The sequence below is a fragment of the Tremella mesenterica genome (assembly GCF_000271645.1).
Source record: "Tremella mesenterica DSM 1558 unplaced genomic scaffold TREMEscaffold_10, whole genome shotgun sequence".
Taxonomy (NCBI): domain Eukaryota; kingdom Fungi; phylum Basidiomycota; class Tremellomycetes; order Tremellales; family Tremellaceae; genus Tremella; species Tremella mesenterica.
Window position 1 is genome coordinate 843833 of NW_006711234.1, and position 15292 is coordinate 859124.

The 15292-nt window shown below is 49.1% G+C and overlaps 7 protein-coding genes across 7 annotated transcripts; 5 read left to right on the plus strand and 2 right to left on the minus strand.

Annotated features, from left to right (window-relative positions):
• Positions 1-195: 195 nt before the first annotated feature.
• Positions 196-1941, plus strand: TREMEDRAFT_21535 (uncharacterized protein; the record flags this gene model as incomplete). Its single annotated transcript, XM_007006268.1, has 4 exons — positions 196-540; positions 596-903; positions 953-1090; positions 1137-1941. Coding segments are annotated over 4 exons (1596 nt in total), but the record flags the coding sequence as incomplete, so codon positions are not given.
• An 884-nt stretch (positions 1942-2825) lies between these two features.
• TREMEDRAFT_45200 (uncharacterized protein) lies at positions 2826-4225 on the minus strand. Its single transcript, XM_007006371.1, has 6 exons — positions 3663-4225; positions 3472-3584; positions 3369-3418; positions 3216-3323; positions 3072-3168; positions 2826-3023 (listed from the first exon to the last, which is right to left on the minus strand). The coding sequence occupies exons 1-6, from the start codon at positions 4018-4020 to the stop codon at positions 2892-2894; spliced, it is 858 nt and encodes a 285-aa protein (XP_007006433.1). The 5' UTR covers positions 4021-4225; the 3' UTR covers positions 2826-2891.
• A 960-nt stretch (positions 4226-5185) lies between these two features.
• On the plus strand, positions 5186-6310 carry TREMEDRAFT_33353 (uncharacterized protein; the record flags this gene model as incomplete). Its single annotated transcript, XM_007006302.1, has 2 exons — positions 5186-5371; positions 5417-6310. Coding segments are annotated over 2 exons (1080 nt in total), but the record flags the coding sequence as incomplete, so codon positions are not given.
• A 443-nt stretch (positions 6311-6753) lies between these two features.
• On the plus strand, positions 6754-7382 carry TREMEDRAFT_33545 (uncharacterized protein; the record flags this gene model as incomplete). The annotated part of the gene is made up of 3 exons (XM_007006332.1): positions 6754-6877; positions 7136-7200; positions 7251-7382. Coding segments are annotated over 3 exons (321 nt in total), but the record flags the coding sequence as incomplete, so codon positions are not given.
• Positions 7383-8163: 781 nt separating this feature from the next.
• TREMEDRAFT_64303 (uncharacterized protein) lies at positions 8164-8681 on the plus strand (the record flags this gene model as incomplete). Its single annotated transcript, XM_007006504.1, has 3 exons — positions 8164-8235; positions 8284-8365; positions 8419-8681. 3 exons carry the CDS (start codon positions 8164-8166, stop codon positions 8679-8681), a joined length of 417 nt encoding a protein of 138 aa, XP_007006566.1.
• Positions 8682-12128: 3447 nt separating this feature from the next.
• TREMEDRAFT_64304 (uncharacterized protein) lies at positions 12129-13612 on the plus strand (the record flags this gene model as incomplete). Its single annotated transcript, XM_007006505.1, has 5 exons — positions 12129-12173; positions 12223-12525; positions 12582-12714; positions 12834-13163; positions 13227-13612. 5 exons carry the CDS (start codon positions 12129-12131, stop codon positions 13610-13612), a joined length of 1197 nt encoding a protein of 398 aa, XP_007006567.1.
• A 351-nt stretch (positions 13613-13963) lies between these two features.
• TREMEDRAFT_33328 (uncharacterized protein) lies at positions 13964-14146 on the minus strand (the record flags this gene model as incomplete). Its single annotated transcript, XM_007006300.1, has 1 exon — positions 13964-14146. A coding segment is annotated over one exon (183 nt), but the record flags the coding sequence as incomplete, so codon positions are not given.
• Between the last annotated feature and the right edge of the window lie 1146 nt (positions 14147-15292).

The following is a 15292-nucleotide window of genomic DNA, read 5'->3' on the forward strand; positions in this document are numbered from 1 at the left end:
ATCCCCATTTTGCAGTCCCCTCTCTCTCGCCGGCTAGTCGGGGGGAGTCGGACGGGGAAGCTGAAGGGATCTCATATTCTGATGAGCTCGAGGACTCTGTGGAGGCGGAATGGGATATTGAGGATGAAGATTGGGAAATGGCCCATGGAGGTGAGTTCACTCCACATCAGACACGGGCTCAGACTTACTTTTCCAGATTTCACCAAGCAATACAACCGCCTTCGACAACGGCAACAAGCCTTAAACCCCGCCACAGGCCCATCCACTTCCCAACCGCAGCCTGTACCGCTGCCGGCGCAGAATTCACATCTCGCCAACTCACGAGAGAAAAAGGGCAACCGATTCGTTGGCACTCGTGCTATCGTCCATGGAGGCGTCAGCTCCAATCCGAAGGCTGAGAACGATAAGCACGTCAAAGACAAGAGCGATCGAGCGACGCAGGAACAGGTGCTCGATGGACGTACACGGTTGGTTCTCGCCGGACTCGTCAACAGAGATATCATTGGCCCTTTCACTCACTGCATAAGTACCGGAAAAGAGGTGTGTTCGGTTCGTTATGGCTCATTATGGGCCTCTGCTAACAGCCCCTCGACAGGCAAACGTCTATCATGCCACTGCGTCACCCAATCGACCATTGAGTTTGCAACAATACTCAGAGTTCGCTGTCAAAATATACCGGACATCAATCCTCCATTTTCGAGCCCGACAGGCATACATGGAGGGCGAACATCGTTTTCAAGGCGAGTATACGTCTTCCCGTAATCCCCGCAAAATGGTGAGGGTCTGGGCGGAGAAAGAACTGAGAAATCTTAGACGTCTGGAGCAAGGTGGCGTCCGGGGACCGAAAGCTATCGAATTGAAGGAGAACGTCTTAGTCATGGAATTCTTAGGAGATGGAGACAGGTAATACCTTGGTTGCGAAGTCGTTGATCTGGCGCTAACGTCCTTACAGCGCCTCACCTCGTCTGAAAGATGCTCCAATCGAAGCCGACCGACTTCCGGACCTATATGCGGAGCTGTTAATAGCCATGAGGAAAATGTACCAGCACTGCAGACTGGTACATGCTGACCTGAGCGAGTACAATATACTGTGGGTCGAGCATTTGATATGAAATGAGGATTCACTAATCGAACAGATACCACCAATCACATCTGTATATCATCGATGTATCACAATCTGTGGAGCACGACCATCCACGAGCCTTCGACTTTATGCGCACCGATATACGCAACGTTGATGACTATTTCCGTCGACGATCCGGCGGGGAAGTCAATACGCTGGGTTTCCGACGTACGTGGGACTTTGTCGTGAATGATACGGTTGATTCTTTGACCAAAGAGGATGAAATGGGGGAGGATGGCGACATCAGATTGACCGATGTCCTACAGACTTGGCTCGCCAAACCAGACGGAGAAAATTTGGCTATTCAGTTGGCCAGGCCCGATTTGGAGGTTCTAGCAAAAGAACGCGACTCAGCCACACAAGTTGACGAAGCGGTATTCATGACATCGTACATTCCCCGTAATCTGGCTCAAGTATATGATCCGGAGCGTGACGTTGAGCTTCTGCGGCGGGGCGATCATGATAAACTCATCTACGCCGGAATCACAAACCTCTCCCTCGGGGCAAAGAGCCAAAGCCACGAGGTAACGGGTGACGAGAATCATTCACCAGGGAAGACCGGTGATGGAGGATCGGATGCGGGGATCGAGAGATCGCGATCCGGTGGTGACAGTGCTGGAGAGTCAGAGTCCGGGGAAGAGCATAATCGGGCTCCACGAGGGTTCAGACATGAAGATCGAGAGGCGAAAAAGGGGAGTTTTTTGAGATCAACCTCGATCGCGTGGCTGACCTTTCAGGATCGGAAGAAGGCGGTCAAGGAGCAGAACAGGGAGAAGAGGAAACACAAGATGCCGAAAGCGGAAAAACAACGTTTGATCAAAAAGACAGCGGTCAAGTGATGCATGTGAGTTGGGTGTGACCCCGTCATGTGACCGCCGATCTAGTTGTAATGTACTGTAATTAATCAAATGTCGCCAAGATCGCCGATGGACCCCAGGTGGAGAACATCGACCATTGCTGAACGTACAGTACGTCTGGCATATCGTCACTATGCCGTCACCCACTCGCTCCGATACAAAGTCCCCTCTATCTCCCCGGTTCGTCCAGCCAGGGCCGCTGGTTGTTGTGACGTTAGCAGCCGTACGTAGCTATAGACGTGCAGCCGTTAGTCGCGATCTCATTCATGGCCCATGGTCACATCTTATTTGACGTCACTCGAAACCCTCTCGTATCGAACGCTGCCCAGTCGGCAGTACTTAATGGACGCGGTGCCGAGCCTTGCGTCTTCATCGAGTCCTCTACATTACTCTCAAGCCAACTTGAATTCTCACCACTAAACCACCGCAACCATCACACATCACATCATCATGTCCTCTGAAGCCGGATTTGTCAACACTCAAGCCAACATCTCGCAGAGCAACGTAAACGCTACCCGGGAGGACCAGGTCGCTGAGGACAGCGAAATCACTGGCACCATTTCAAAAGGTTTGTCATTCGTTCATTTCCACGTATCAAGCTGAAAGATCACAGACGAGGTCGAAGGCCTCAAAGACAGTCTCGGAGGTGGTCAAACTCTCGATGACTCCGAAGGATACACTCGCTCCTCTAACCAGAATAACGACGCTATGCAACAGGAACGAGAAATCGACGCAGCTGTCGATGAGTTGGAGTAGATGATTGGTTATGGGTTATGGGCACTTTTCAACGGGTAGGGGAAGTCGTGCAAAGAAGTGCAACGGTATGAAGTGATGCAGACCTTTCGCTGCAGATACGTTTGCATTCCGCTTCATTCATGTCTCATCACACAGTCTAAGGGCGATCGAGTACTTCAGGGCAGTTTCGGTTTCATTGCAGAGCCGTCCACAACAGAGTTTGGGGTAGAGGGCCGAGTGGATAAAGGAGTCGGCGGTGCATCCGTGTTGGTACTGGCGGGTAGAAAGTGGAAACGCAGGCGGTGGAGCTGCAGAGTCGCTCAGCTTGAGTGATCCAGTCTGATTACGTGACTTACAATTGGAAGTTTGGGGAACAAGACGAAGCAAAGAGCAGCAAAGTTCAAGGCAAAGAGAATGTAATCATATCGAGTGTAATGCGTGGAAATGAGAAACCTGCGCAAGTCAGAGCTTTCTCTTTGACAAATGGGAGTAGGACTTGCAGACCGATTGGCACGCTAGTCAACCATTTCTTCGCCGGTGTGTACTGGGCCCCGGCATCAATCTGCTCCCACAATGTCAATTCGTCGTATGCCCCTCCGGTAGCAATGCTATTAGAGTAAGCTAGGGAAATAGAGGTAGCCAAGGACACTGACGTTGATTCGAACGGGACACCTGTGACATGATGAAACATGAGGAATGAGACCTGAACGGTCAGTACGAAAATGTGGCGATGACACTAGATCGTCAAGGACTCACGGCCATGTATCCTAAATTCACACAGGTCCAGCCGACATCCTGAGTCATACCCGGAATGGCATCTATCAGCACTTTGGCCACTAAGATAAGAACAGGGTGTATGATCCAAGCACCTATGATATCAACATCAACTCTCAAAGAGGTTTAAATGACAGTCCGTCGAGTACTCGACAGAGCGATAAACCACTTACCTGGCGCATTCACCCAGTTGGCGTTCTCATTCGTGCCTACACCCAACCTGTCAACCACGTTCTCCGGCTCGTCCCCGCCGACCTCGGTGACGGTCACCAGACTTGAGCTTCTCGCCCGTCCTTGACCACCGTTAGAGGTGGAAGCAGTCGTTTGGACGCCTGACTGTGGGAGAGTGGAGGAGCGTGAGACCAAGTTAGTGGACTGAGATCGGAAGAAACCTGACCTTGGAGCGGCCAGGGATGAGGCATCGGATTCAAAATGTGTGTGAACGAAGGAAGATACACCGGATTGAGAGACGGAACGGGCTCTGGCGGGAGATTGAGGGGCCGTCAACGTGACAGCTGGTGGTGGTCCCATGTGTGAGAAGACGGACGAGAAGGAGGGCAACCCGAAGTGATGACGAATGATGAAGATGACTGATTGTCAAAACAAAGGGTAAATAGAGTATGAATGAAGCTTGAGCGAAGGAGAGAGAGAGGATGTCACGACTTTGAGTGAGGAAACGTAGGTTCAGTGATCGAGTGACTGTCAAGCTATGAGAGACTGAATGTACGATGGGAGAGATGTGATTGAGAGGAATGACAACATGATTCGACCATGTTAGATGGACGTGGAAGCCATCAAATCGCATGGACCGCCACCGCCGCAGCAATTCGTGATAACGGCTAGGACGGTACCAAATCACACGTCACTCTCACTACCACCATTTTCGAGATTATGTTGGCTACTGTAAGTCTAATCACCCCTGATAGCTAATAGGTTATCAGAGCTTCCTCAAGACTCCACGGCTAGCAAGGCTCCAGGTCGGTGATCACTCACGGCAGCTAGGCAGCTAGGTAGCCGGCAGCTATCGCTCAGTAGGGCTCGGTCGCGAGGCGGCAGGGAATGCTACGTGCAACTCGTCGCAGGTTGCTTTTAATATCGCCAACGGTACATGTGCGGGCTGCACAAAGTGAGTACTCTCACATCTTTTACCCGCGACCTGAGTCATCGATAACACAAGCAGCCATCACCCGACTCCGGGATGAACATTCTCAGGGATCCGTATCTCCATCTGCTCGTGATGAAGACGCCGAGAACTTGTCTGACCTGCTCGACAGGCTCGCTCAACTGAGGTCGAGAGGACGGCGTCCCACTGTTCACGCCTTCCACGCTCTGCTTGCCGCTGCAGCTCAATACGCAGCTCGCCGGTCCCCACATGGAATGACTACAGGAGTCGTGGACTCATCCGATGATGTCGCATGGGCCGTAGTCCTCAGTGCCCTCAAGGATGCTCACGCTGGCGGTCTCGACTTGAACGAGGGAGTGCTCACCGAAAACCTCACGGCGAGTACAGTTCGTCTTCTCCTGTCGTGTCCGGCTGACCCTTCAGAAGGTTTCCGTTTCGTCTCCTGTAAACCTCACTTTCCTTCTCCGTCATTACAATGGCACGTCGTCATCACTCAGCGCTCCGTATCATGACCTCGCACGTCTGAACCCTACCGCCCACTTTAGCCCCGACTTGCTCGTTCTCGTCATTCAGACCATGTTGGACCTCAAACTCACACCTTCCTCCAAGATCATTCACAATGCCATCTCTGTCCTGTGCGAGGCGGGCTGCCCTCGTACGGCACTCGGAATGATGGAGGCAGTCCTTCACAAGACCAATCTTGAAATCGCGCCCTCGGCGTGGATGCATATCTTGACCAGTAGTGCTGCCAATTTGTTTGTGAGTCGCTTCCCTCGTTGATTGAGGCCACCGCTCATGGGCCAGGCCGACGGGGTCGAGTCAGCATGGCAACGTCTCGTCCATCTCAAAAAGTTCACGCCGAACGAGGGGTTGGTGTTACAAGTCTTGAGCGTTGCTGCGCGGTGCGGTCGGCCCGCTTTAGCCATCGAAGCCTTGGAAATACTATCGCAATGTAAAATACGACCTATGGAGCATCACCTCGCACCCCTGCTTGAAGCCTACGTCAACGCTGGGCAAGTCCAAGATGCTATGTCTGTCCTCTCCACGATCCGACATGCTGGAATGATCCCGACCATGCGTACCGCTCAACCCATCGTCGAGGCCCTCCCAAGCATAGAGCTCATCGACCGAGCGTTTTATGCGATAGAAGACTCTGTCCAGAAAGGGCAGACGATCGACATCACCGCCCTAAACGCTGTCATCAAGGCCAGCGTGCTTGCGGGCGACATCCAGCGAGCTCGAGGCTCGCAGACGGCCGCGGTTGAGCTTCGTCTCAATCCAAACATCGATACTTTCAACATCATGCTCGAAGGGTGTGTGCGATCAAAGATGCGTGCTCTGGGCGACACCATTTTATCGGAAATGAAGACATCACCTATCGCCCCCGACGCTGCCACATATGAACATATGATACGACTATGTCTGACCCAAGAACCTTACGATGACGCTTTCTATTACTTGGAGAGGATGAAGTCAGAGAAGTTGCGTCCTTCGCTGGAGATTTACGAAGCACTTGCGGCGCGATGCGCGGAGAATCACGACCGTCGGTGGAAGGCGGTATTGGATGAAGTGTCGGAGAAGGGTTATCGTCGGAGTGCTACCCTGCAACGAGTCGTGCAAGCAGCTAATAGTTCGACTCTGACTGTGTCAACGAGAGCACACGAACGGCCTTTCACCAGTCGGAGAACCGAGTCATAGGTTGGCGTTGTAGCATGTGAACGGAGTAGACGAGTTACGTGAAGAATGAATGCACACTTGATGTAACTTTGCAATTAGCAACCGACGACTTAGTCTCAGAGAACGCACCGGATCTTCCAAGTTTACCATTACTTAGTTACCTATTCACTGCCCGAACGCCGCACGCCGTACGCCGAGCTCTGTCTTTACTTTCTCCAGCTTACTTTACTTTTAGCGGCACTCTGGTACTTTTTGATATTGTGCTTGCTGCATAAACATTGGGTCATGGAGTAAGTCGTCTATCGAGTCCCACTCGCCATTTTGCATCCCGTGGTAGCTTTGCAACCAAACCAAAGATCCCTTCCTCCCTGTCGGTCGCCGCTCATCGTCGCTCGGTCCTGTCGTGTCTTTCATTCTCTGATCAAGTGAAAGAAAGATTGACGAGCTGACTGCTGTCCCACAGATCCCTTTCACCCGAATGTTCTCCCTTCAAGCAGCGTTATGACTCTTGTTTCAACCTTTGGTTTGAGGGCTACCTACAACCCGCTCTGGACAGCTCCAATATCTCACGAATATCCTCTACTCCCAGTCCCTCATCAAGTTCATCGCCCCACATCCCGGCTCTGTCCACCGCTGCTCTTTCATCCGCCACTGGCTCGAGCGTCTCAGATAGAGTCAGACCTGTCACCAATTGGTCCTCTGCTTTCAACAGGAGAAACGTTCAGTCTAAACCCCTCGCCCAAGAACATCTTCAAGGTGGACATGTCCCACCTTACGCACACTCCCCTTACACGCCGACAATTCCCGTAACTACCATCGACACGACAGGCAAGACACGAGCGCAAGTCAAAGCTGAAGAGTACGAAATGGCATGTGGGCAAGCCTGGAGAGAGTACCAAAGCTGTTTGAAGGTCCGTCGTCTAACTCATAAACCCCCATATCTGCTGATCCGAATGCACAGGTAGCGATCAAGCAGAATGCTAGTCTATCAACTCTGTTGGACCAGGCCAGGGAGGAACACCCATTACATGATCTTGTGGGACTACGTGGAACCGCCTGGGACCCTCAGACGCCCATCACCCCAGTGGAATGAATGCGGATGCGAGGCGAGGAGGAGGAGTCGAGCTTAGTACACTCTGAGACCTAGCGGTGTTGCATCCATCCACATGAAATGGCGAGTATAACCCGAGATGCTACTGTCGTACCTCCCAAGCATGCTAGCCTGTACATTGATCACCGAACTTCTGCCATACTGTCTTGTGCTGCCGGCATGCTGCCTTGCTGCCTTGACCATCCGAGGCTTTCGAAGGCCGAAGGCCAAGGGGTAGCGGTGAAGAAGGGGAAGCCTATCAAGCACGTGACGTTTGAACCCTACTTACTGCAGCATTCCGTCTTTCTTGGCTATATGCTTTTCCATCTGTCTATTGTCACTGCGATTTGATCGATACCGTCTTCTCTCTCCCCTTCCAAAATCCAGATAATTCCCTTCCTGAGGGCACCGTCCTGGTAATCTTCAACTGAACTCCCTTGCCGTCGACATTCCGCCTCTGAATTCCCTCCAGACACCCTTCTTCCTCCCTTCAGTCGCTTTGATCCGGCGGGCTTCACCTTCTGCCCTCCCCTTTCCACGTCGGATATCGTAGCACGACGAGGTACTCTTCCTGTCAATCATATGGTGCTACAGATACCCGTAGGTCTATCATATCTGACCTCCATACACTCATATTCAGGTGTTTCGCTTCGAGCTCCTCATTACCCGCCAACACATGGTTTCCAGGATAAACGACTTATGACAACACAGCCCATATATCGAGAGACCGAACATGCTTCGCTCTACATCTCTAACGAGTATCTTCAACCGTTTCGAGCCTCGAATGCTTCAAGAGGCCGCCACTACATATAGCAATAGTACCCTGTCAGAGGATGGGTTCGCTGCAGTGGCCTATGTAAGTGGTGACCCTCTTGAGCGATGATTGGCGCTAACAACATCTTAGTTCATATTCTTCTGCCGATTGTCAGCGTTCATCATGGCAGCTCCCTTCGCCCTATGCATCGCGTTGGATCTCATTGCGTACGGTAAGTTTTACTATCAGGTGTTGCGTGTGATAATGCGTCTGCTAACTTTCCAGGCATAGCCAGGACTCTCCATCTTTCCATGCTACCACGACGGGTTCCACGATCGCCCCCGAATCTCGACCGCATGCTTGCCAGCGAGCACGTCCTCCTCAATGACATGGGGACACCGACCCTGGGGGATATATCCGAATCCGATGATGGTTCTCCTCCACTCGATGACGTCAAACCGCCTCCATGTACGAGATCTTCTTCTCACAAAATTAACGACGTCGATGACAACCATCTCAGAACGCCACGATCCCAACGACATCCATGAACCACTTTTTCGCTGCGATTACTCTGACCACCATGTCAAGGTCATTGCTCGAGTTCCCGCCTTGTGGGAGGAAGAGGTAATGACTCCGAGGCCCATCTTAATGGAGGGAACAACAGCCAACCATCCCTCGCAGTCGTGGCAAGCCCAACGTTGCTTACTCTCCTCTTGTTTTCCGATGAATACAATCGGTGACGCGCTCAATCCACGGAGAAGAAATTTTATATGCATGCATGGCCTTCTGATGACAATATGATCACTAGATTGTTTCACCAGGAAATGGTTATACCCGGTTATCGAGAATTGGTTTTGCAGCTTGCCATTGCATGCATTCAAGACATGACCAACACATTAGAGGTACTCAATTCTCATACCTGTTGAAATAGCATATTGCCCCTAGGGGTATCTTTGATATCAACCCAGTCAACATATGACACCTACTGTCATGAATTGTCACGCCTGCGGGTAGACTGCGGTTGCAAAGTACTGCCTTGGGTACTGAAGGGTTTTAGTCTCTGGCTCGTAGAGCTTGATGACTGCCTTACGCACTGAGGGTACTGAGGTGTTGGGTTAGAACCAACTAGGTGACTTTCAAAGATGAAGGAAGATACATTGCTGAAGAAAGAGGGGGGAGATGTGCTCCTTTTCTACCCTCCAAAACTAAAGTAGGTGTACAAAATAAAAAGCGTGTGAGGGATTTTCTAGCCAATCACATAAATGCCTCACTGCTAAACTGCTGAACCTTCTAGGCTTCAACCAATCACATAAATGCCTCACTACTGAACTGCTAAATACCATGACTCATATTTTCCTTCAATCCTTATCACAGTTACTAGCATGAGTCATATTTCCTTATCACTATTCTGAGCATGAGTCAGAATTCTTTATCACACTATTCATGACATGAATCAACAATCATGACTCAGAACAAAAGTATGGATCCAAAGCATTATTAGTAACTCACAATTGATGAGGAATGATAAGATCAGACCAAATGGTTGTGACACATAGTAACACCATATAGGTCATGGCAAATGGGCATGCCAGATGGTAGTGCCAGTTGGGGATGTCCACTCCGGGCACCACCTGCCACAACATGTGGCCCGCTACACATAAGCGTGGGCATTTCAGTAACACCGATCGGAACCGAACCCGTTTGACAACGTGGCAAAGCGGTGATGACCGATCATTCCCGACTCTTCTCTATCATTGTCTATGTCAATATTGAGGGTGTCGTCTGAGAAATGCTCATACTCCCTGCATACTTCTCATTATTAGGAAGAACAGCGCTACTCACAGACTCTTAAAGACCAGGAGGATACCCACAAAGGTTCTGCAAGGCAGTTGGACCTCTCCGTGTAAAGTTATAGGGATTTGATGGGTGAGAGTGATGAGCACACATACCAAGAAGGGAATGGTCCAAAAGGTCAAGAAAAACTGGTCAAAAATGAGTAAAAATGGTATCAAAATGGAGCTTGAGATGAGTAGAAGCCGTGTGTATTAAAAGTAGCATGAGACGGTTGGGAGAATGATGACAAACTGGTTGGTGATGGTGAAGACAGGTTAATTGGTAGCAAGCAGACATGTCACGGAGCTGATCGGTGTTACTGTCACGACTTGGTAAAGCCGTAACCCGTAATTCAGGGACTTTCAAGCTTTTCATGGGATTTCATACGATTTCATACGATTTCACATGAGTTCACCTGAATTCATACGAATTCACATGAGTTCACAGGAATCCACATGAGTCCACACGAATTCATATGAATTCATACAAGATGACCACAAATTCACATGAATTCATACAAAATAACCCGAAAACATTCAAATAGTTTGTGACTCAGAAGTCCCTTGGAAAAGCATATAAAGAGGACATTTCTATCTTGTAGTTTCTTCTTCTCAGGGATGAAAATAATATTTGCCACTCACAAAAGACCTCTTCTTGACATACATACTACTTACATCCAACACATTATCATTACCCCTGTCCACACCATCACACACACCCTTATCGTCATCTTGACCTGCCCGGATCCTTCGCAAGTCACTTTAGTTGTCTGACCATGTTACGAACCGTCCTACGTTGACCTCGCTGGCGTCAGACGATTGGAAAGTGAAGGTTTACAAGGGGTGTGACTACAAGGAATGAAGTAGTCACTACTTGTGAATTGGTCAAAGGTGGTGGATCAACTTGGAAGGATCCGGCAAGTTGTGCAAGTTTCTTGAAGAAATAAGTAAGCTAGTTATTGGTTTGAAGTCAAGTGAAGTAACTTTTGATGATTTGATCCTTGGGGAAAAGGTGGCCGGAAGGCCTCCTTTTATCCTTTTCGGCTCCCTCCAAAGAACCCCACTTTGGGTGGCAAAATACTTCTTGAACGGGCTCTTCGAATGGATTCTTAGAGTGTACTCTTAGAACCGACTCTTAGAGGAGGTTCTTAGAGAACACTCTTAGAAGCAACTCTTAGAAGAGGCTCTTAGAAGCAGCTCTTAGAAGCAACTCTTAGAAGCAGCTCTTAGTAGTTATTCAGGATGGAGCCCCCAAGGTCACAAGAATCTACTGAAGAATTCACTGAAGTATGTACTGTCTACTAAGGTGTTATGATGGGATCATAACAGACAACATCACAAGTCTACAGACAACATACTAACCGTCATCGTCCAAGCTAACTAAACAGTTGCAGTCCACCTGTTGTTGATCCATTGAGGTCTGTCAAGGACAGAACCGTGACAGTTACTGAAACGCCCACGCCTATGAATAGCGGGCCACGAGTTGTGGCAGGTGGTGCCTGGACAAGACTAGGGTGGTGCCCGGAGTGGACATCCAGCTGGGCATGTCAAATGGGCTATGTCACAACCCTGCAAGTCCTTGGGTTGTGCCCCTTGGGTCCTGAGAGTTCGGAGACAACACCAGGCAAGATAAGTGAGATTCATGGCACAATAGGTGAGATGTAAAGGGAGAGATGTCATGGATCAGAAGACTGGCTTAGTAGATGATGTCAAGGTGACATCATGCTTCAGAATTGGTCACCGTAGATCTCAGTGACATCATACTTAGGCGTGAATCTCACCTAATAAAAGTAGACTTCACTGAGCAGAAACGTAAGGCTTTGAAGATGTCGTAAGAAATCTCATTGGGAATTCATTCGTGCTGATGTCTATATAAATAAGCCTGCCATATTTTGCAGTTTCCCCATCAATGGATCTCTTTCCCTCTTGTTCTGATAGGGGTGTTCATTTCTGATACGCCAAAATAACACGTGTTAAAATGACGTCAAAATTTCCTCTTTGGGTAATTTTGATGACAAACAAACGCGACATCTCAACAGGTGAAATGTGACCGTTGAGTTTTCACCATCACCGTAGAGTCATTGTATCTTGGTAGAGAGACACTTTTAAGCAACAAGAAGCCCAGAATCTGAAAGAGGAGAGCTGTAGCTTCACGCTGATACTATGGATACTTTGGGGGGTGGTAATTTGAGGTCACCGTCACCACCTGTGAATATGTTGTTAAACCCCCTTCGCACACCTTTGCTGATCCCACTAGGTTCTCCATATCCAGTCGACCGCTCGTCAACCGTCTACTAGAACTCAGCAAAGGAGGAATAGGGACAAAGAGGACAGTCAGCATAACCCCCCAGCAACTTTAGGATGGACAAAAGACCAAAGAGACGGGGAGTATTGTTCCCTCGACTACCTCATTGAATGGTTAGCCATTGGGGACAATTTTAAGAAGTATCAACATGGCCTAGGGGGTAAGAAGAAGCTGGGGATGGCTAGGGAATGCTCTGAGTGGATGTCCAAGTCAGGCTGTCCAACTAAAAGACCGACTGATCAGATACAAAACAAGGTAAGTGTGATTTCCTTCCTTTTCTCCCCCCCAAAAACTGTGCTGATGTCTTCTAGATTCGTGAACTCTTAAGAAGGTGGCGAGAGGCCCGTGACTGGCTAAATCACACAGGGAAGGGTTTATTCGAGAGTATGGTGGATGGTAGCGAGGATCCAGAGAAGATAAATCAAGCTGAACAGACGGTTAAAGGTGAGTCCCCGTCTCTCCCTTCTCCCCTTCTCCCCTTCTCCCCGAATACCTCCTGTGACCTGTGTATCCTCTGTGACCTGGCTATTCATCACTCCTATGCTTCCTTAGCTGATCTGCAGCCACTGTACTGAAGAAATGTCCTGAATATGACTCTGTGGACCCCATATTTGCCGAAAGAGACGGCGGGACAGAATCCCTTCGCACAGGTACCACCCAAAATAGCAATGTCACACTTGACACCATTATGAGGGGTCCCCACCACTCCTCTCCCTCTCCTGAGGGATCTCTACACTCTCCTAGGCCCCCCACACCCTCTCAGATGTCACTGAACGACTTCCTAGGCCAGCAAGAGTCTCAAATTGAAGATACATTGACTCAAAGCGAAAATACACGTCCTGCGACTAGGGAACGCAGTTTTAGTGATCATAGGCTAGCCAAGCGAGCTGCAGGTACGTCAGGCACGGCGACATGAACTGCATAGCCACTAAGGTCAGAGTATAGCTGATTTACAGGCCTTTACACATCGTCCAGGAGGGTGGAAGGAAAAAACACTGCGGGAGGTATTGTTGGCCTCTTTGAAGGTATCGTAGCAAGCAGGAAGGAGGAGATAGGGCTAGAGAAGCGTAAGCTTGCTATCCAAGAGGAAGAAAGAGAAGACTCGAAGAGACAGAGGAAGGAAAGGGCTAAAAATGATCGGTTGGTCATAACATCGATGGAGGCTCAAGCACGTCTCACTGCAGAGCAAGGACTACCGGTAGAACTTTGTGTTTCCTGGGTTCAGGCTATTGCAGATGCAGAGGAGAGGTATGATAGGGCTCACAGGGATAGAGAAGAAGGGGAAGGAGACGTTCACACTGAATATGATGAGTGGAGCAATTGGTCAGAGAGTGATAGATAGGTAGGTAGGTAGAACGACTCACATGTACTCATGACAAAATGAAGTTGTCTATATCGATTTCCTCTGTCTCCAATGCTAACATTTGCTCCACCAACTCATGATGTCTTCTCATGTGTGGCCTGAGACAACCAGCACCTAAGAAATTATCCTCTGCTACCTCCTCTGCAGGCAGGTCGTCTCGAAGTGGTTCGATTGGTAAATTTCCAGTATTTTCTTCGGTGTAATATTTGTCTGTGTTTATGAGGATATTGTGGAGAATTGTACACACTACAATGATTGTGTGAGCCATAGCTTCGTCTCTTTTTGTTTGAAATCTCATAGACATTGATCAAAGTATGGTCCATGGAGCCTTTAACACACTATCGAATGTTCAACCCCTACCCTCATGACAGAGGCTCGAGAGTTGAAATACGCGGTTTTACCTCGAAGAACCGCTTGGCCAGCACTCGTTTTAAACATTGGTACGACAACAGACAATGCTGTAAAGCCCGAATCAGCCAGGATGTACTCCTGGTTGCTGAAATACTGAGAGGGGGTGCTAAGGGGTTCGATAGCTCGCTGAACTCGTTGATCGCTGCTGGAAGCGGGATAGCCGTAATGAATATATCAAAAACGCTTGGTATGATCGACGATAGCCATGACATTGAAGCCATACCTCTCCTTGCGGCTATGATAAGCCCCTGCATCATCTCTAGCAGGAGCAGTTGAGAGATTCACATGATAGCCGTCGATGAGACCGACACAGTGAGGAATCAAGTATTCAGAGAGAAATCAAGCTTTTATTTCAATTCTTTCGGTGGGGGACGGCCAGGAGATGAAGTAAGAGCGTTTTTTCAGTATAGCAATGAGGGCTTGGTCACACCACTTGAATACAGTGCCGGCTAACCAATTATCAGCAAAGTGGACAGACCAATTGGAAGAAAAACCCACTTGAGACCCCGAACTCGCGATCTAATGTCCTGCAGTCATGTCCATGAGCCATTCGGTAGACCAGTAACCCAATCTGATACTTTGGTGGGGCCTGAGGTTTGTTTCCTCTTGAAAAAAAAAACAGGATCATCCTTGAAAAAATCGACGATGTCATCAAGGTGGCTAGGGGACATGCGAAATGCTTGTTTATGACGAATACCTCGTTCTGCGAAGAGGAGAATGTTACTGTGGTAGAAAGAGGGTCGGACAAGATTGTTAGGGACAGTTGGGTATCGATCTAAGTAACGATTTGCTGAGATTTGGTGATGTGCTTGAATTATGTCTTCCAAACAGGCGCTTGAGGTATGATCGTCTAGCAGAGGAAACAGAAGCAATGCGGCGTCTTCTAAATCATGCAGGAGGTGGGTGAGCTCGAGGGGTTTTGGACGGCATGACACAAAGTCCGAGGGGTTTTGCTTAGTAGAGAGTTGAGAAATGCAATGGCCGAGATACATATACATAAACCTGCATGAGATGACATGGGGGAGGACGCGAAGGAGGGGTTACACGTGGCATTTTTACTTCACACGTGGCATTTTATGACATAAAAATGGCTCGTTATCACGGGTGTTCACTTATCTGTGATAATGTTGTGACTAGCCATTATAGAACTGTCACAAAGTGTGACAAGTCGAGCGAAAGTCGGGGAAGGGTATTTAACCAGAGATCGGCGGTAGAGTTAGCAACTAACCAACTCTCCTGAATGTTTTA